The 21,821-nt window shown below is 31.1% G+C and overlaps 1 protein-coding gene across 3 annotated transcripts in view; it reads left to right on the forward strand.

The window, feature by feature from the left end:
• Positions 1 to 21,821, forward strand: part of SCN7A (sodium voltage-gated channel alpha subunit 7) — a 70,190-nt gene that overhangs the window by 25,970 nt on the left and 22,399 nt on the right. For all 3 annotated transcript variants that reach the window (XM_023529700.1, XM_011358226.2, XM_023529704.1), the window contains 8 exons: positions 515 to 721; positions 2,986 to 3,055; positions 3,375 to 3,516; positions 8,202 to 8,408; positions 14,336 to 14,432; positions 15,122 to 15,360; positions 15,937 to 16,110; positions 17,571 to 17,927. In XM_023529700.1, coding sequence (XP_023385468.1) covers positions 515 to 721; positions 2,986 to 3,055; positions 3,375 to 3,516; positions 8,202 to 8,408; positions 14,336 to 14,432; positions 15,122 to 15,360; positions 15,937 to 16,110; positions 17,571 to 17,927 — 1,493 coding nt within the window. The remainder of the gene's footprint in view (positions 1 to 514; positions 722 to 2,985; positions 3,056 to 3,374; positions 3,517 to 8,201; positions 8,409 to 14,335; positions 14,433 to 15,121; positions 15,361 to 15,936; positions 16,111 to 17,570; positions 17,928 to 21,821) is intronic.

A 21,821-nucleotide genomic window follows, 5' to 3' on the forward strand; every position in this document is an offset into this window, starting at 1 on the left:
TTCTAATCATTATTTTTTTCACATTTTATTTAATCGGCTTCCAAAATTGAATTCTTAATAAGTTAAAGAACAATATAGAATACTGCTATTTCAAACTATTTTTGTTTCAACAATATCTACAACTCGTTTTCATTTATAACTCTATACCTGTACTTGACTTATAAACAAAGGTGAATGGTGTGAAAAGCAGTAACCAAGAGCAAAAATTAGTCATTTAAAATTTGACTAATTTTAAATTGACTAATTTTAAAATTAGTCAAACAAATGTATGACTAATTTTAAAATATATTGTATCTGAATTATTTTGTCAGGTGTAATAAATTAGCATAATACAGAAACCTCAAAGATTGAGTTTTTATTCATTTTATTTATTAGATCTAGATAATGATGAATTAGATTATAAAACACAAAGCTACCAATTAACGATGGATTATGCACTTGCCATGGGAGAAGTTTGCTAATGCTACTTTACTAAGATATTTTATTTGATCAAAATAAACCTTTTTCTTTTCAGGCCTGAAGACTTATCTAGGGATCCTGCTCCATTGTTTGAAAAAACTTGCTGGTGTCATTATCCTTACTCTGTTTTTTCTGAATGTATTTTCTCTAATTGGGATGGGGCTCTTCATGGGCAACCTGAAGCATAAATGTTTGCGATGGCCCCAAGAAAATGAAACTGAAACCCTATACAACAAAACTAGAAACCCACATTATCTTCGAGGTAAGAATCACTTGCCATCTATGTCAAAAATTAAAATTTTTCTTAGTGAGAGATTGGTCTTCACAGAAACATGAACTGTCAACTTCAGAACAATTTCGACTTTAGATTGTAAATGTAAATGCTGTAACTATGCTCAAGGACTAATTTGGATGTTTCATTTATCAGGATAGCAAAGTTCAAAGCTTTAGACATTTAGATAAGGGAAACCTAAGTTCGGAATTGCTAAATTTTATTTTTTTAAATAAATAAATACGATCAGTCTTATTTGCAATTTCATCAGAGTAGAATTCTTATAATACTACCTTTCTTTAATAAAGTCATTTATTTAAAATATAAATTTAAGTTTACTCATTAGAAACTTTGTGATGACCTTACAAATGAAAAACATGACCTACAATATAGAAATTCTTACTCTTGTTTCAATTACTGCTGTTCATTTTAAATACTTTGAGTTATACTTTACTAAATAATGAAAATATGTTAGGCTAATAGAAATAATGCCAAATAGGTATCACTTAACTCTTATGTATAAGTAATTTACATGCTTGATCATATATCTTCACCATAATCCTGCAGAAGAAACATAAATAATCCCTGTTACAAACAAGGAAACAGAAGTTCAGAGAAATTTAGAATGTTCCAGTGTACTGCAACTACTTGGTGGCAAAATTAGAATTCTAATGAAGCTCGATCTGGTTTTAGAAGCTTTCTCTTTTTCCCAGGCCATACTCTTATTGGATTTTTCTCTCATATTTAAATTATCACGTCCTTTCTGACAGTATTTAGAAAAAACTAAAAGCACATTTTTTAACTAATAAAATTTAAATGTTGATAAATCTTATGTAGTCCTATATTAGTTATATTTGTACTTTAGATTTAACAAGTTCTAAAACAAATCAATAAATTTTATTCTTTGGTTTACCCCGGAATACAATTATGATGCAAGTAATACAAAATTATTAGTATGTGAGTATGTGAAATGTTTGCTGTTATATGTGTCTGTTTCAAGGTCTCAGTTTTAGTGGTAAGGACTACAGGAGATAGATATTAGATTCCAATTGAAATACCCTTTGGTTTCTTTGACATTGTAACAAAAATATGCTAATTCCTTTAAAAATAAACAATTTTTGCTATTTCACAGTTTTTTGTTAAGAAAACAGAGTCCAGGTTCTTTTCATCTTTGTTAATGTATAATATTATAAAGAAATCACTTTTGAAAGATTACCACTTTCAAATTTGTTCCATTCTAGCCATTCCATTTCAAATATCATGTTAGGAATTGCTGAAAATATTACATTTGTACAACATTATTTAACCTAATTGCTATGTCATAGTCCTTCTATTTAGAAGAGTACTTGAGACTGCCCAGTTCTACTAATGTCAAATTTCATTTGGTTTTTGACTGCCATTCAAAAGATTTGATCAGTGATTCTTAACTATTTATGATTTAAAAATTCTTCTAAAATTATTTTGGGTGACAAATTAAAGTGACATTATTTGAGACTGGAGAAATTAAATTTTGTATACATAATATACATACAAATTTAAATATGTTTATATGTATATATGTACTCACATATACACTGAGGACTGCTCTCTGTGATTTGAATTCAGAACCTAAAAAACTATGCTCCTACATAGCATACATGTTCACAACCTTGGTAACTGGTATCTGTAAATACACAATTTACATTTTGATTAACAGCAAGTAAGGATACCTGGATAAATTATATGGGCTATGACTCAGATCGCCTTGGGTTGTAGTGAAAATTAGATGACATCAGGAAAGGAACTAGCACTGGATGATCAATGTAGAAAAATAAGCTTCGAAGTAGAAAGAGAATGGAAATTAAACCCAGAGACAGAAAACTCCAATCTTCTGCTCAGGAAGATCATCAGGAATAAACCCTGGAAGAAAAGGTGCTCAGCCTTCAAAAAGATTAGTTTTGGGAATTCTTCCTTTAGGGGTCTAGTCATACCTGGCTGGTTATGTTTATTTTCCTGAACTCTAATTTCGAGAAGGATTCTCTTCTTTCTATGCTGAATTTTGTCACTTTCAGGGCAATGAAGTAGATAGATTGCCAGAGGCCTTTTGACCTGTGCATAAGATGCTAGAACAGCCTTCTAGATTAAAAAGGCCAGGCTATAGCCTCATTCCTAAGTATAGAGAGGGGTGTTCATCTTCTGTACAGGGTTAAATGGATTTCAGCTATGCTATTCACTCAAGATTTCTTATAGAATATTATTTCTTTCCTATTTTTCAGAAATAGAAAACTTCTATCATTTGGAAGGAGAAAGATATGCTCTCCTTTGTGGCAACAGAACAGATGCTGGGTAAGTGATGTTAATGTTTCCTTCTATTAAGTCAATATCACCAGATCAGTAGTATTTATTGAATAATTATTGTTTTTACTGATGGTTCCCATTTGATTACATTATTTCATTTTATCATCAAAACCATGTTGAGAAATGTACAGTATGGAATATTATTAATCCAATCTTACCATAAAAAAAAAACAATAGACAGACTAGCTAAATGATTTATTCAAGGTCAAAAGGCTAGTAAAATGACAGATAGTCTATATTTATGATTTGGCTGTTATCTGAAAGTCACCTAAGAGTAAGCGATTTTTCTTTTCTTTGTCTTTTTTAGTCAGTGTCCTGAAGGATATGTGTGTGTAAAAGCTGGCACAAATCCTGATGATGGCTACACAAATTTTGACAATTTCGGCTGGGCTTTATTAGCTCTATTCCGGTTAATGACACAGGATTACCCTGAAGCACTTTATCACCAGGTAAGAACAGAGAAAATCTGCTGTGTAAGAATGATACCATGCTCCATGCTCCTCCCTTCTAAAATAATGGTCAAATATAATGTAATACATCACATGTTTATGTGAAGAAAATTTGAAGACAGAAAGGGAACCAGAATTATTAAATGTCAAACTATATCCTAACTCTGTGCCGAAGTCTGTGCTCTTATGTATGATATCTCATTTAATCTTTAAAACAATTCTACATGATTTTATATGAAGACACTAAGATCAAAATGACTGAGTAACCTCCCTAAAATTATATAGATGTGCTGGAGATCACTGTCTTGCTCTGTCTGTGATATCATATATTTGATATTAACTAAGTCAAGAATTTTTCTAGGTACAAATTCTTTAGTCAAAAATTTTAACCTTTGAGATTACCAAGTATTAAACAATTGTTTATTGAATACCTACAATGTGCTATTTCTTTTCAATTCTTCTATTTTTTTATACCTCTTTATTATTCAATCATGCTTCAGTTGTAACAGAAAACTTATTGTTATGAGACTGAAATCCAAATCCTGAGATTTGGATTTCAGTCTCATAACAATAAGTCTGTCTATCTTTATAATTGAGAGTCTGTCTATCTTTATAATTGATGATTTGTGTATTATAGTTTCTCAGAAAGATGTAATATTAAAATGGAGCTTCAGTTTTTCTTTTAAGAAAAGTTTTATCACAGTAGAATATATAATGCTGTGTTAGCAGCACAGTTAATATCAAGTGATAGATAAAATAAACAAATAACTTATATTCCAAAAGTAGTTACAGTTGAAGACCAGTCTTTTTTAAAACACACATACCCCATAGTTTTTATGATTGGATAGATAAATTATTGTGTGTGTGTGTGTATGTATACAACCCATTAATAATGATGGGATAATGTAATATACTTTTGGCACAAAGGTTCATAATCTATTATTAAATAAAAATCAAGTGAACCATAGATGTAATATAATTATATTTCTAGTTAAAGTACATGAAAATATTACAAATAACATTTTTCTTTATGCAAACTATATTTTTCTAATTTTTTAAGTTTAGCATTTATATTATTATTTTTGAAAGTATGTAAATTATACCATAAAGAACATAGTCAATAATGTTGTAATAACTGTGTATGGTATCAGATGCTTACTAGATTTATCTGGGTGATCACTTCATAAGTTCTATAAATTCCTAATCACTGTTGTACACCTGAAACTAATATAATATTGTATATCAACTGCAATTGAAAAGTTAAAAAATTAAAAAAAAAATTCGAGCAAGCATTAATGCCTTCTCCGCAATACTAGGAACTTATTTCCAAAATAATCTTATTGTGTTATCCTCCTTCGAAAATGCTTCAGAGGTTTCCATATTCCTGTAGAATGAAGTTCAAAGTCCATATGCATGATACATAGAACCCTTTAAAATCTAGTTTCTGCATGCTTCTCCAGATTTATTTCCTAACAATATCCCAATATATACTTTTTGCTTCATTCTAGTGTAAAAAAGACTTGCTTTTTCTTACATGAGTTTATCCCCTAATTTCTTGTTTCAATCTATGTTGAAAATAATCTAATGTACACTCTGCCTAAATTCAAACTTCATTTTGTCTTTTGTCTCACATCTCAAATTCATGCCTAAAAGCGAAATTTCTTCCTTGAGGTTTTCTCCAAGCTATTCTTTCAGAGTTAGGCATATCCTACACCACAATTCCACAGTATCCTGTAATTGCTTCTGATTGTGGTTATTCTAATTATTTGTTCAGCAATTCTTTCCACTAGGAGACAAACTACCTAAAAAGATGTATTTTGTTTTATTTTAGTTTTGTGTTCTCAGCATCTAACACATAGAAGTACTTAATAAACAAAAATATAAGTGAATATTTATGGATTATATCACTTTATAGATTAATAAATGTCTTGCCTTTTTTTACAGCCCTCTGTGTGTTAGCTAATTTTCTTGTTAGCATTGATTTAAAGCAAATTCTTTTTCACTATCACCGAAATGAGTAATCAGTCTGGGAATGCCCTAGTGTTGGAGTCCATACAGTATCTCATCATTATTACACTCTAAATTTTATTGACTAGTGTAGATAAGATTTTCTTTGATTTAGACTGGATTTATACTGAGCATTGTCCTAAACTAAACTGACTATGGATAGGGAAATTCAGTGATTATTCTCAAAGAGAACACCACTTATCTTGGAGAATATTATTCTCCATTCCTTCAATAAATATATATTTTATCCATACTCTTTGATACACCATGGGTACAGAAATGAACAAAACAAAATACCAATGCTCATTGAATAGAATTATGTTTAACAATAATGTTTATTGCATATTTCCCATAGGCTAAGATCTTTGCATGCAGTTTCATTTGATTTTCATAACAGAACTATGAAATGGGGATATAATTAGCCCCAGTTTTATGCTAAAATATAATAGAACTAGAATTTGTACACCGTTTCATCCTAGTAAGTGTGCATACTTTTTTCTTCCACCAACTTCATGTTGGGAAAAGAGCAAATTTTTGGATTTAGGCATACCTCATAGCTGTGAGATCTTTGGCAAGTCATTTTTCCTATCTAATTTTCATCTTTCTTCTGCACTTTGGGAATAATAATAAATACCACATAAACATGTTGCACAGAATTAGTGAAATAAAAACATAAAGTATTTATGAATGTGCATGGCCTACAGCATACACCATAATATCTACTACTGACTCCTGATTATACTATCATAAATGACAGCTAGTTCAGTGGGAAAAATATTTAACCAAATTCTAAATAACTGACTCACTGGGATAATAAGGTTCATTCAAAATACTTTTAAAGACAAATATGCTATTGATTAATAAGAAATTATTTCTGACTGAATGTTAGAACTTCCTATTAATCAGTAAACATTCTTAAATCTGTTACATCAATACAATATTTTCTATAAAAAATGCTGCTTACTAATTCAAATGGATGCTTAAAACTTAAAATTATTTAAAATTTTTTCTTGAATTCTTTTCATATACTTTTAACCAATGAGAATTAATCAGTGAAGTACAGTTTGGATTTATAATGTCTTCTTATACTTTTCTAAATTTTAAAATTTTCTGAACTATCTTAGGTAATTGTTATGACATAAAAGCTAGTTAATACTTAATTTCAAAATCTAAAATTTTGTATTTTTCTATCTAAAAATGAATTCATGTAAGGGAATTATATGACTTTCCTATGATTCACCCAGATGTTCTTCACCAAAGCAGGTGTTCTGACGGATATAGAATTAATTCTGGTTCCCACCCCTTTTTAATTAAACTTATTGGGGTCGCATTGATTAATAAAATTATATAGATTTCAAGTGTACAATTCAATAATATGTCATATGTATATTGCATTGTGTGTTCACCACCCAAAGTCAAATCTCCTTCCATTGCCACATATTTGACCCCCTTTCTCTCTATCTAGCTCTCCCCACTGCCCCTTTTCCCTCTGGTAATCACTAAACTGTTGTCTGTGTCTATGAGTTTTGTCTTTTTCATTGGTTGCTATCAGTTTTATATCCCATATATTAGTGAAGCCATATCATTCTCAACTTTCTATCTGACTTACATTGCTTACATTCTCAACTTTCTATCTGACTTACATTTTCATAACAGATATTATGGTGTATGCTGTAGGCCATGCACATTTCTATCTGACTTACATGGATAATCTCGTGATTCATCCATGTTGTCACAAATGGCAGTATTTCATCTTATGACTAATATTCCATTGTATATATGTACCATATCTTCTTTATCCAATCATTATTGAAGAACATTTTGATTGTTTCCACGTCTTAGCCACTGTGAATAATGCTCCAATGAACATCAGAGTGCATATATCTTTATGAATAAATTTTTCAAATTTTTGAGGTAGATACCCAGAAGAGGGATTGCTGGGTCATACAGTAATTCTCTTCTTAATTTTTTGAGGAACCTTTATACTGTTTTCCATCGTGGCTATACCAGTTTACATTCCAACCAGCCATGTATGTGTTTCTTTTTCCCCATAACTTCTCCAATACTTGTTGTTACTTCTCTTATTGATAATAACCATTCTTACATATGTGAGGTGGTATCTCATTGTGGTTTTAATATTTTCATTTTGCTACTATCTAGTGAAAAGGAGTATCTTCTTATATGTCTGTTGGCCATTTGTACGAATAACTGATTTTGTGACTTGGTATGATGTTTCCATAAAGTAATGATCAGAAGAAAGTAATCTCTAAACATTCATTCTCTGACATTATTAAGTTTTATATATTTAAAGATTCTACTGCAAAGAAAATAATATTTCACATCCAGATTGTTCAGCTTTCTTTATTGAGTGATGACAATTTTTCTTTCAATGTTTTCTCTATTAATGAAGACATAAAAGTCAAATGGTCATCCTAAATTAATTAAATTATTCAATTCTTTGGTTTTATACCATATATTTTATACCTGATATATGTTTAAAATTGAAAAGCTTTTGCTTATTTCTCCAGGTAAAGCCAGTACTTAAACTGTCTTGTGATTATATTCCACTTATGACTAAATTATTTTCATAACACATTTTATTTTTAATTTTAAAATAGGAGATTACAAGAAGACAAGTAATATTCCCTTCTTTTATCCTGTTTTCCACCTCTCTTTAGATCCTTTATGCTTCTGGAAAGGTCTACATGATATTTTTTGTTGTAATAAGTTTTTGGTTTGCCTTTTATATGGCAAGTTTGTTCTTGGGCATAGTTGCTATGTCTTATGAAGAAGAAAAGCAGACTGCTGTTGAAAAAGCTAAGAAGACTGAACCAAAATTTCATCACACTTTAAAAGAACTTCAAGAAGGAAACGAGGACACTGAGGTATAAATTTTTTTAAATGTTTCTTAGAATCACAGAGTTTGAGTTATCTTCTCAAGGTTTTGGAGTATATTGCCTTCTACTATATGCTCAATATCTATGTTATACATGATAAAAAAATCAAATCTTTAGAATTTAGAATCTTTTCATTTAGAATCTTTAAATGATAAGAGGACTCACTTTTGCTACATAATGTTTCTTCCTGAGTTCACTATGGTAAGAATGAGCAGCACCTTTTTTTTTTTTTTTTAATGCAGAACACTTCTTTATTATAGCAATATATTAAACAAATATAACTTTAAATGTTCACAACCATACCAACTGTTCATTGTCATAATGACTGATGTTATTCAGCTTATTCAAATTTGGGGAATAGCTTAGATAATTCTTGAAATTCACTAACCTTCATAAAAACATGGGATTGAAATGCATATACATGTTTTTGTTAAGAGTATATAAATTTTTACTCTCCTGACTTTATTCATAATCTCAACATTTTTATATATCCTAAGAGAGTTAACCAAACTCAAAGCCTTTTATTACTAAGAGAACCAGCACAGTTATATTTGCCAATGACAACAGCCTTAAGAGTTAATGAATACAGGTCAAGATGGCAGATGTGCCAGGCCTTTTCGTGATGGAAATATGCAAACATGCTATAGCCTTTGTCCACAGGAGAAAGCGCCAGAACCTGGTGGAATAGATGAGGATGCCCACAACACCTGGGCAAGGGGTAATCACCACCATAAAAATAGCCATGGAGCCCAGTAGTGACTAGTGCTAATCAAGAGAGTGGCCAACATCTTTAAAGATTTCTTTAATATAAATACCATATGATTTCACTTATATGCAGAATCTAAGGAACAAAAGAATGAACTAATCAAAAACAGACTCACAAATATAGTAGACAATTTGCTGTTGGACATAAGAGAGGGGCATAGGTGGGCTGGGAGAATGGGGTGAAGGGTTAAAGAAGTACAAATTAGTAGTTGATAAATGGCTAGGTGGAGGGCCAGGGGAGGGAGGGAGCAATTGGGGGATCGTTTTATGAACTATATAGATGTCTAACCAATGTACTGTATACTTGAAATTAATTAAAATAACAATTATTTTTTTAAAAAAGAACATAAGATAGTTCTCAGAACCATAATAATCAGATGTGTTTGAATTACATTCCAGTCCTATGAAGGGAGATGAAAGAAGCTTCTCTCTTTTACAATTACAGACTCTCTGAGAACAAGGATCATGTTTTAGTCACTACTAATACCTAGTGCAATTCTTGGCATATCAGCAGCAGCTAATAACTGTGTGATCAATAAAATTAAATAAATGAATGAATTAGCATTAAAGCTATCACTAGAACAATATAACCTTATATAGTCAAGTCAGAAATAAATGTGTTTCTGAAAAGATGTGGGTATTCCAGTCATTGTTATATTGTATGAATCTCTAATAAATTTATTCATTCATTTACTTATTTAAAAAAAAGTTTTTTTAATATACACATTTTTTGTCCAAAATGTGTAGTACTACTACTGATAAACTATGAATTTGTTTTTTTTTTTCAAATTCGACTTTTCTTAATGCAGTTATAGTTTATTAATTTAAACGTGCTCTGGGCCGTACATCAAAATCAAATTTGGAAAATTTCGGTGTTCAATTCAGTGATAGTGCCTTCCATAATTTAGAAATTCTAAAGTACTAACAGCATGGATGAAAGTACAGAGCTGAAGTTGTAAAAAGAGGGGGGAAATCACTTTATTGGATTTCTAGCTCCTTCAAGAGGAAATGTACTATGCATCATGATAATAGGGAATTATTTTATCCATGGAATAATTAAATCCATGATTAGTAAAATATAAAAAATGTTTACGCTAATTTTCAATTATTTTAGAGTTATCTTCAAATATATTTTCAGAGCACAATACTTCTCTTATTTCAGGATGAGATGCCCTATTAACTCTGCTTAAGAACTTGGATTATTTCTCATTTTCCAGTATCTCTATTCACTTGGCTGCTCTGGATCACATAAAGCCTTTTTGATTTTAATTAATATCTTTCAATTATAAAGAATTTCTTTTCTTGGAAGAGTACTAGAACATTTTGTCATGCAAAGTTTTCTGAGAAATGAGAGTGAAAACCATTTTCACAGGATTTCATTTTTTATTTATACATAAGAAAACACTGCAGAGAGAACTTAAAATAGAACAAACCGAGGGCCCTTTAGGTGACTGATCTGAATGAAGATTAGTCAGATTCTAATTCCAATGTCGGTATCACAGAGAGAGCTCTTAGATGCTTCATATTCTCACATTATAGGAAAGCAATAGATTATATTGGCTAAAAGCACACTTTCACAGTCACATAAATATTTATTTTAGTCCATTTTATCCATTTAATGGATGTATATTTGCCAATTCCGTAAACCTTTCTGAACTTCAGCTTCTTCATCTGTAATGTATAAGTAACTATAGTATTTGCCTCAGAGGTTGTTGTAAGATTCAAATGAAATGAATTCATGTTAAGCACTTGAAACTTTTTAGAATATACTAAGCAAGTGAAAAATGTTGATGGCTAATTATAGGGAACACAAGAAGACAACCATAAGAAGACATAGCAGTCCATATGGAGAATACTTGATCAACATAAAATTTTTAAGTCTCTGACTATATTCTCCTCTTAAGGAAAAAAAAAAACAAATAAATAATTCTTATTGAATAAATTCTTTTTGAGCATAAACTATGTGTCAAGCACATAAGTGCCTTCACAAATTCTCAAATTTAATCCTTATTGAGGAGTTTCAGTTTCAAAATTTAATCTGCATTTATTGGTATTTGATTTCTCAACACTGAAGAAGAGAATCTGGTGTTCACCACTTTACTTCATTGTTTCAATGCTGAAACAATATTATTCCATCAATTACACTGTTTACAAGCAGCCCTTCCTATGAATTATTAGTTACTGACAAAACTTCAGGAAGAGAATCAGATATATTCAACTGTGGGATTACAAATATTTCAAAGTATTTTCCTATCTGTACTGACATTCCTGTAGCTCATCTGTCTAATTAAATAAACCATTATTGATAATCTGTTATATGCTAAGCATTGTACTAATCAGTGGAGATAGAAAAAAACTTTACAAATACTAATACAGTGTGTACTTTCTTGAAGCTAATAATCTCATGGGAAGATAGACTATAAAATTATCATAAGCACAAAATTGTAACTTTAGAACCACTAGACATTATGTGTTTCCCGATGCTATAAAGTAGGAAACATAAAATACCACATACAATATATTCTTTTCAAAATCTAAGCTAGGTCTAATAAGCCTCTAGATCTAACTGTCTTTTGCCAGAGATTATAGGACAGAGAAGAAAACATTAAATTACACTAAATGAACAAAATCTGTCAAATAAAAAATATGGAAAATTCTACAGCATTGACCCAGTATCTTCAACAAATAAGTCACATAGGAAAATATTAAATCACAAGATAATCAATAGACCTGCCAACTAAATACAATATGTGATCTTATTTGTACTTTGATTGGAACAAATCAACTACAGTAGAATGTTTCTGAGCAATGAAAGAAAATTGATCATGGTCTGGGTAACAGATAATATTGAGGAATTATTAAGTTTGCTGATATTGATAATGATGTTGTGATTATGTTTTTTAAAAAGCTTATTCTGTTAATTTTATGAAGCCTAATATTTCATTTAAAATCTTTTGGAAAAAAGTTTGGTGAGTAATACATGAAAAATAAAGAGTATAACGTTATTAATTGTTGAAGCCGAATATTGGGTTCCTGCTGGTTCACTGTATTACTCTCCACTAATAAAAAAAAAAAAAAAACCTGTTGCAAGTTCTAAAAAAGAAATATGGTGATTTGAGCCTATAATAAAGGATTTCTCTGAGTCAGAAAAGTTTATGAGGAACTGACACGAGCTGAGATCTGAGATATGAATTCGTGCTATGTGGGGGAGAGAACAGGGTGAGTCAGAGGATTAAAAAGGCCAGTGTGACTGCAGTAGAGTCCAAGTCTGGGTCCAAGATAAACATTTCAGATATTTATTGCTAAATGCTAGGAATATGACTGGGCTCTTCCTTATTCATACCTCCCTCCAGAGAAAATTTAAACCAGTTATGAGAAAAATCCTAGTCCCTTTTTTCAGTCTAATTTAAACATTGGATGGTCTGAAATTCAGGCATATGCCCTTAGTATCTCTTAAAACTTCCAAAAAAGGGAATTACTGAGTGATGATCCTCTCAGTATGTATTGTAAATAGCTATATTCTTGGGAGTTGGCCCACTTGTGGGCATTCATTCAATATTTTTGAGAAACTTAATTAAGGTAAATATATTACTAGACTCATATGTGGTTTGTTCATTTTATGTTCTAAAATACATCTGTAGTTCAAGCCAAATTAGTAGGGAATTGAGCATTGACTATATCATTACTTTGGTGTGATTCCATCAAACATTTTCACTATCAAAAAACAACTCTATGACAAGTAATTTCTCTATATTAAGAATATAATGGAGAATATCATTCATTATCACCAAAGTATCATATTTATGAAGATACACCTGAGAAATTCCTGTCAGATCTTACTAACAGAAAAATTATATTTCTGTTGTTTTTTATCTCATTGAAATTTTAAATTGTACAATTTATAACCTATGTTTTATGTAACCTTATAAGTCAGCTAAAAGTAGTTTTGAAATAAGCACGGTGTAGGTAAATAAATTAAATTCACATCCTGAGTTTTTAGCTTAGTTTTTGAATTGAAAAAAAAAAAAAGGTAGGAGAGAGAACAGAAATCTGAAGACCTGCAGAATCTGCTAATGGAACTCAGTATGTAATGCGATTGGTTTTCACCTCCTTTCGCTCCAGTATTTATGAAATTAGAGGGGATTCATTGGTACTGAGTGGGATGGATATGATTCCTTTCATGTCTGTTATCCCTCTTCAGATAGACCACAGCAGAACTTGCCAACCAGAGTGTGCTGCATATGGGTTATCGGTGAGCCTCAACTACTAATTCCCTCAGTATTAGGGGGCAGCATCCCCCATGTCAGTTACCTCTATCTAAAAGTAGCCTCTCCTGCTTACCCCAAGTTAACAAATATATATTCTTATTCTTTGTATGTGCCAAATGTGAAAAGTGTTAGAAACTCTAAGGTGTAATATCTACCCATTGTCAGTTTCTTAAGAGTTTAAATCTATATACAAATTGTATACATGGTTACTAGAAACATCTCAAGCTATACTTGTAATACTTATGAATGTACAGAACTTGTAACATCTACATCAAAGCCTAGGATTTTTGAGTGCCTTTCCAGTGCAAGGATTCTTTTTTACTCCTGTGTAGCCATATCAGCAAAACAGAAGTTCTCTTAAAACCATTACTCAAGAGACATGGAAGAGAGAAAGAAATGATTCCTTTACGGAATTATCATATATGTTCTAACCAAAGCAATCTTTTTAAATTTATTCTGTTACCTGATATTCTTCAAGACTTATTTCATCATCACAATACCAAATCATTTTGATTTTGTCAAGAGAGTTTTCAAAGTTATAAAGTTAACATATTCACGAGGAAAAATTAGAGGAATGCTGTTATTATTCAGTAGCATGTTTACCGACTGGATATTTCACAATAATCCTAAACTACACATTGAATTCTTTGCTGAATATGGGTAATACCACTGTCATTCTGTGATTACTCCTTTTATGGTTGACCTCATAGCATAAAACGATTTTGTTGATTTGCAAGTTATACCCGCTCATTTTACAAGAAAAAAAAAAAAAGAGAGCGAGAGAGAGAAAGAAAAGAAAAGCTTCTGGAGGTAAGAATCAGCATTTTTAAGATGGCTCTAGAAAGGGAAGAAGCCAGTTTTAGACTCTAAATTTCTTTTTAGACCCAGACCACACAAATAGAAATGAAGAAAAGATCACCAGCTTTTATGATCACTTCTTCGAATATGTTGGATGATGCTACTGTCAGATATGGAGAAGGTAAAGTAAAAAATATTTAGACACTATGAAAGGTATTATTTATAAGATTTATTTTTAAAGAAATTCTGTAATTTCTTCAGAATTTTAGATGATAATAACTAAAATTTAAGGAATAACATAAGAAATTAAGATGAACAGGTTATAAAAATTTCATAAGCATAGTGTTTAAAACATTGGAAAGGATTACCAAAGAATGCCAGTGAATTTTCTTTAATATTGAAAGTGAGATACAAGTGATAACTTATAAGTATAAATAAAGGTTGGAATACATAACATTAATATGTTAAGGTCCTTTCTAAATTGACTCTGCTTTTTTAACATATGGCCACTAACTCATTATCATGGACAATTTTGAAAGGCATTATTTTATAAAACGGATAAATCTAAAAATTATGAATTATAATACTCAACTATATTCCGTATTTTTTTTTTCTCAAGAGGTACTCCAATGTTTTGCTTTTCTAATATACAATTTATCTCATTTTCATTTGTCTAACTTGGCAAGCGTGAACAAAATAGAGGAAATTTACTTTGCTCTGCTTTTTATTAGTATAAAATATTTCTTTGCTAATCCCAAGTCAGAAGTCTAGTTTCAAACCTCTTTTTACATACAAAAGTAAAAATTTTCCATTAGTTAAACTTAACTGGACAATTTGCTTGTGTTTAACTTTTCTCTTCTTCTATCGCAGAACATAAAAAATCTCAGAAGAGATGCCCATTGTGTTGGTGCAGATTTGCTAAAACTTTCTTGATCTGGAATTGTTGTCCCTGCTGGTTAAAATTGAAAGAGTTTGTCCATGTGATTATAATGCACCCATTTACTGATCTGTTTCTCACCATATGCATAATTCTAAACATATATTTTTTGACCTTGGAATGTTATCCAATGAATGAAGAAACCATCAGTGTTCTCAGCATTGGAAACCTGGTAAGACATTATACTACATTATTTTCATTTGCAATTTTAACTTTTTAAATCATCATTATCCCCATTATTTTATTTTATAACTCCAATATGTTGCAAATGCATTATATGAGTTTTAGATGAAATATTGCTTTCATGCTTCCCCATTTCACCACTCTCAACCCTGCTTTGTAAATTTTCTTATCACTGAATAGGTTTATACCCAAAGTTTAAAGTTCCACATTTAAAGTTGGGATTCCTAGCCAGCGGCTTGGCAGTCAGGTTAAGTGGAAATTATTCACTTTTCCTTCCCAAGTATATACCTTCTTGGTTCCATAGCCCCATAGATCAGAGAAAGGCAGAGGTGAAATGACAGACACATGTTTTTCACTGACATTTGATTCTGAATCCTGACTACAGCTGCACCTGCCCTCACCACCTGTCTTTACCTTAGATTATAATCCAAACTCCAAAACTAAACAGGTATTAGCAGAAGAACTGAGGAATGTGGCAGTGAAAAGTTTCAGTTTCTGTGCATGAGGGTTCTAATAGGGCTATTAGAATCATGTCTCATCCATATGTTTTTTTTTTTTTATTTAGGTTTTTACTGGAATTTTCACAGGAGAAATGATTTTTAAAATAATTGCCATGCATCCATATGGGTATTTCCAAGCAGGTTGGAACATTTTTGATAGCCTAATTGTGTTCCATGGTTTAGCAGAACTTTTTCTAGTGAATGTTCATGGAATGGCTTTTTCTCGATCCTTCAAGGTGGTAAGTAGAATCCAAGACCTAAATTTTATCTTATGAAAATTTATCTCAGTTTCCTCAGATATAAAATGGAAAGAATAGTAATACGTATATCATTCAGACATTGGGAGTTAAATGAATTAATACTACACCAGGAAAGAGTAAGCAGTCACAAATGCTGTTATTTGACCAAAGCATTAAAGGAAATAAGTCATATATGTAGTAAATATGAGATGTAATTCTAAGAAGCAGGGACAGGGGTACTGGGTCAGTTTTGAGGAATGAGATAATGAAGAAATCCAGAATGTCAATGTGTTACTAAGGAACTGGAATTGAGTATTTCTAAATGTAGAGTGGAAAACCTTGTATGAGATCAGTCAGGCCAGCAGAATATTATTTCGAAAATTATTAAGTCAGAATCAGTATATATCTGCAATGTAGGGTGATGGTAAGAATCAGAAAACTAGACATAGAAATGTTATTATAATGTTATTATAATGGTATTTATGGACATGTTAAATATTTAATAAGGAATTTATTGTTACATTCTGGTAACAAGTTGAAGGAATGTAGTAGGAATCAACAACTAAGTAGATTTGATCTTATCCAAATAATTCTTTAGAACCTTGTCTTAAATCCTCATACATAAACTTTTCTAATGAATGAAAGAAATATATACGAGATGTAGTTATCAAATTTATGGGTGAAATAAGGCTGGGAAATGCAGAAAAATGTTATAAAAGATAGTATAAAAATATTTAAAAGCTAGGTACAGACTGAATATGAGATGATTAAATTTAACATGGATAAATGTACAGTCCTCTCGAGTCCAGGATGCCAAATATATACTAGAAAAAGTTAGAGAAGGTATAACACATATTAAAACGATGCATGGGTTTTAGATGACTAAGTTCAGTGTGATATGGTGGCTGAAATGTTAAGACGTTCTTGTGCTGTTATCGATGGAAATAAAAACTCTAGTGAAAAGAAGGGGAATATTCAGACTGAACCTAGAATGATGTATTCGGTCTTTGATATGTTACTTTAAAAGGGAAATACACAGTAGAAACTTCAATAGAATTCAAGGGATCCTAAGAGGATTTTACAATATCATCTATATGTCAGAATGTGGGAAAATATCCAATGGATTGTGAAAGCAAAACAAAAATGATGCTTGCCCTACCAGATATTAAAGCATAAAACTAGATTAACTAGTATAATGTGGAGTGGAATTGACAGACCAATAGGGGAGAATATGTACAGGTTTAGTTTAAAAATTATACACTATCTATGATGTAGTCAGAATTCTACTAAAATGAATTTTCAGTGGTTAGTAGTAACAATGCTTAAAACTGAATATTACGTTAAAGATTTTACAAGTGTATTTGTATAATGCTGATAAAAATTTTAAATATATGTCATAATAAATAGTAGCCAAGTTTTCTGTTGTTTCTTACTCTTATTTTTTTACATTGCTCTATTAGTTGCGAATTTTCAAGTTGGGGAAATATTGGCCAACATTTAAGATTCTGATGCTGACTCTTATTAACTCATTGGTGGCTCTGAGAAACTTGATCCTGCTGTTGTTCACATTCATGTTCTTTTCTGCTGTGGTCGGCATGAAGCTGTTTGGTTTGAGTTACAAAGAATGTGTTTGCAGCGTAGACAAAGACTGTCAACTCCCACGTTGGCACATGATGGACTTCTTCCACTCCTTTTTGAATGTGTTCCGGATTCTCTGTGGAGAGTGGATAGAGACTTTATGGGATTGCTTTAACGTAGCAGGCCAATTCAGTTGTATTCCTTTTTACATGATGGTCATTTTAATCGGAAACTTATTGGTAAGTAATCCATGCTTTTAAATTTTCCTTGATAATTTTCATGATGTGGTTTTATGGCATCCAGTGGTCTATAACTGTGCTGTCCAATATGGTGGCATCTAGCCAGGTCTGGCTATTGATCAGTTGAAATGTGGGCGGTCCAATTTGTGATGCACTCTAAGTATAAAAAACATCCACTGGATTTGAAGTCTTACTCCAAAAAATAATGTAAATTATTTTATTAATAATTTTTATATTGAATAAAACTTTAAAAATATTTTTATATATTTAGTAAAATAAAATATTTGCAAAATTAATTTTACTTGTTTTCATTTATGCTGTAAATGTGGCTACTGGAAAATTGCTGACGTGCATCATATTTCTATTGGATAGCACTGGTTTATAACCTTGGTACTCAAAGTAGTATTAGCATCATGTGTTAGTTATCAATGCAGACTCTCAGACCCTTGTCTCAGACCTATGGAAGCAGAGTCTATATATTAACAATATCCCCAAAAGATTTGTATGCTCATTACATTTTAAAAAACACTGAAAGATAACACTAGTTGTCAAACTTGGCTGCACATTGGAATTACCTGAGGAATTAATAAAAATATACTAATGCCTTGGATCCATTCCCAAAGGTTCTGATTTTATTGATATGTGGACATAGCCTGGTCATTAGGATTTTTTAGGAATTTGACTAAATTGTGTAGCAAAGTTAGAAAAACACTTGTCTATAAAATATTATATATTAACTAAGAGAGAAAGCTTTCACTTTTAAATTTCCAGTAATCGAAGCAGTGCTATACTAATTGAGTAAATAGTAGCTTTTACTTCCAAGAAAAAGGAATGGCTTATAAAAGAAAACTGTTCTTACAGGAAATAAAAAAGGACGCAATATTTGCTTTTTACTCATAAGTCATAGAGATTAAGTACATTTTCCAAAAGACTTTTTAAAAATTACAGGTTAGACTCCATTGTATTGGTGCCCTTCCTCATTGCTTATATTTCACCCTGGTCATAACCCCTGTCATACACTTATCAGATTGACATTACCTTTCATTGTTGATATACTTGTCTCTTTTCCTTATTGAACTGTGAGCTCCATGATGAAAGGGATCATGGCTCTTCTCTTTATCATCAAAGTCCAAATCAGTGCCCAACAAGTAAAAATATTTCATTATCCTCTGCCTGTGTAACTATTAGTACATTTTCAACTCCATGTGACATTAAACATTATCCTAAACGGTTGAAACAAAATGAGCATATATATCAACATACATAACTCAAAATATCAGAGATTTCACTTCAGTCATGGTGTGACACATGTTCAAACAAGATCGTTAGAGACGGTTCTTTGTATATTTCAGATCTATGTTTTTCTATGCCCCTTACTGTCTGTTAGCCTCTGTTTTATCAAGATGGCTACTGCAGTCTAAAGCTTTATGTCTTCACATATCAAGTCTAATAGAAAAGAAAATTTCTATTTCTTTTTTAGAAGCCAGCAAACTTCTCCTATTATCTAATTAGCTCTGAGTTACATGTCCATTTCTGAACTAATCTCTACTGCCCAGAGTGTAGAATACACTTATTATTTATTGCCCAGGGTGTAGAATATGTTAACATATATTATTATGTTAAGCTACCCAGAGTCCTCTCTTAGAGCTGGAGATGGTGTCAATCCAAACCTAAATCATACTACTAATGATGGGATGGTGATGATTTCTCACATGAAATGTAGGTTTCTATTCCCAAAGAAAGGGCTATGTCTGATGGCTGTTATAAACAACACACACACACACATACACACACGTGCACGTACCTCAGAAACAAATAAACAGGAATATTGAGGTAATTATGTAATTGCATTTTTGTTTCTTTATTTTTGGACTCTACTTCTTATTTTTCTTATTCCTACTGATCAGAAATTTCAAGTCTATGGCAGAGAGATTTCAAGATAAAATGGAGTTACATGAACTTCTCTTTCCAATTGATTGGTCATCGTCTTGCTTGGCTTCCTAAATTGTTTACACTTTATTCTTTCTCAACAGTCATCCAGCTGTGGGGCATCATGTTAATAACACTAGAATAAATACAAAGGAAACATGAAAAGAGAGAATTTCTGAGGTTGTAGATTTTTTTCCCACATATTTCCAACTCATTGTACTAGAGCATTGTTATTTCACTCCAAAATGACAGTATTTGTATAAAAAGAAGATACTGATTATTTAAAATTTAATTTTATCTTATTCACACAGGAAAATTTCAACAGTGATTCAAAGCTTTAAGCAGAAACCTTAAAAAATCACCATATACAAAAGCAAGTATTTTAAGTGCCTTTTAAATAGTTTCATGAGTGTTAAGTTGTAGAAAAAATACAGAGTTCAGATCCAAGCAAACATAGGTTCCAATTTCAGTCCTATTATTTACTAATTAAGTGACTTTGTGAAAATTACACAGCCTGTTAAACTTTGACAATATCTAACAAGAGAATGAACATAACAATGATACATGCCTTAAAGGACTATTGTAATTTAAATAAAATTAGCTAGCACTGTATAAACAGTGCTTTTACTTTTTTTAAACTAGAAAATTGTAACTCTTGCGTCTACAGAATTTTGTTAATTATTTAACATGATTTAGAAGTTTCAGTTAAGTACCTTCCAGGTAAAAATTGTTTTACCTATCATTTAAGTAATCGCATCAGATGAATTGTGGTATCTGGTTAAGCCAAAGAAGGATAGAAACATGAAAAGAAATAGAAAACAATACAAAATCCAGTTGCTTTTTAAAAATAAAAAAATTGATTATAAATATATATGTTATCACATATATATTTATATATTCCCAAATTAAATGTTTATATAAGATATAATTAGAACAATATTAAAATAGAAGACCCTTAATACATATTACATTTGTCGACTACTAATCAGAAAAATAATTACTCAGGTAAATCTTGCATCTTTTTTCTCTTCCATACTACTTTATTTTTATATGAGTTGCTCTATTTTCACCCAACAGGTGAACAATTCTGTAGGAACTTAGATCTTGTTTATATCAATTAGCCCATAGTAAAATTAGTTTCATTATATGTCATTTCATGTAAAGTCACAGCTTCTAAAAACCTATGGATAACAATGAGAACTAACTGTATATATATTCTTAAACATAATGTATGCCATTTAAATTTTGCCCTCTAAAAAATATATAAAGCATAAAGTAAATTAAATCTTAAAAAGCTCAAATATCTGGAGAGGAACTTCCATAATAGACAAAATGCTCAAGTTATTACTTTAAGTCTAAGATATTAATCAATATGAACCTCTAACACTAGAATCTAAAAATATCATTTATACTCTGCAATTACAAACAAGATAAAAGCCTAATTCTCCAGAAACTGAACATGCCTGATCATATTTCTCAGTGATGGTAAAGGTCAAAATACACAACTTCTTGAGTTTAAATAACTTGCAAATCTTAGGAATGATTCCTCTATAACTCATCTCCTTCTTATGACCAAATTTATTACCACAAGTAGTCAATTAACCTACCCAATTCCCATGCTTGCATGTCTCAAGGATCACATGTGGGCTTCAGAACCAGGAATAGCTCTCTCCCCAGGAGATTCCTTATGGGTTTGCAGAACCTATGAAGATGTAATTACGTGTCTGCCTGTGAGAGGACTGAAGCGAAGTCAGCCACTGGGAGCAGCAATTTGTTTTCTCACCTTGAGAGAGGCAGCTTGGTTCAATGAAAGAAAACAAGCTTCCACATAAGACAGACTTAAGTTCAATCTCTGCAACCTTTGATATTTGACATCTGTTAACCTTGCCTTTTCATCTGTAAAAGAGAAACAAATATTTCATAGAATGTGTCTTTAAGATGAGTTCTGACTATGCAAACCCCTAG

The sequence above is a fragment of the Pteropus vampyrus genome, unplaced genomic scaffold (genome assembly GCF_000151845.1).
Source record: "Pteropus vampyrus isolate Shadow unplaced genomic scaffold, Pvam_2.0 Scaffold2, whole genome shotgun sequence".
NCBI classification, from domain to species: domain Eukaryota; kingdom Metazoa; phylum Chordata; class Mammalia; order Chiroptera; family Pteropodidae; genus Pteropus; species Pteropus vampyrus.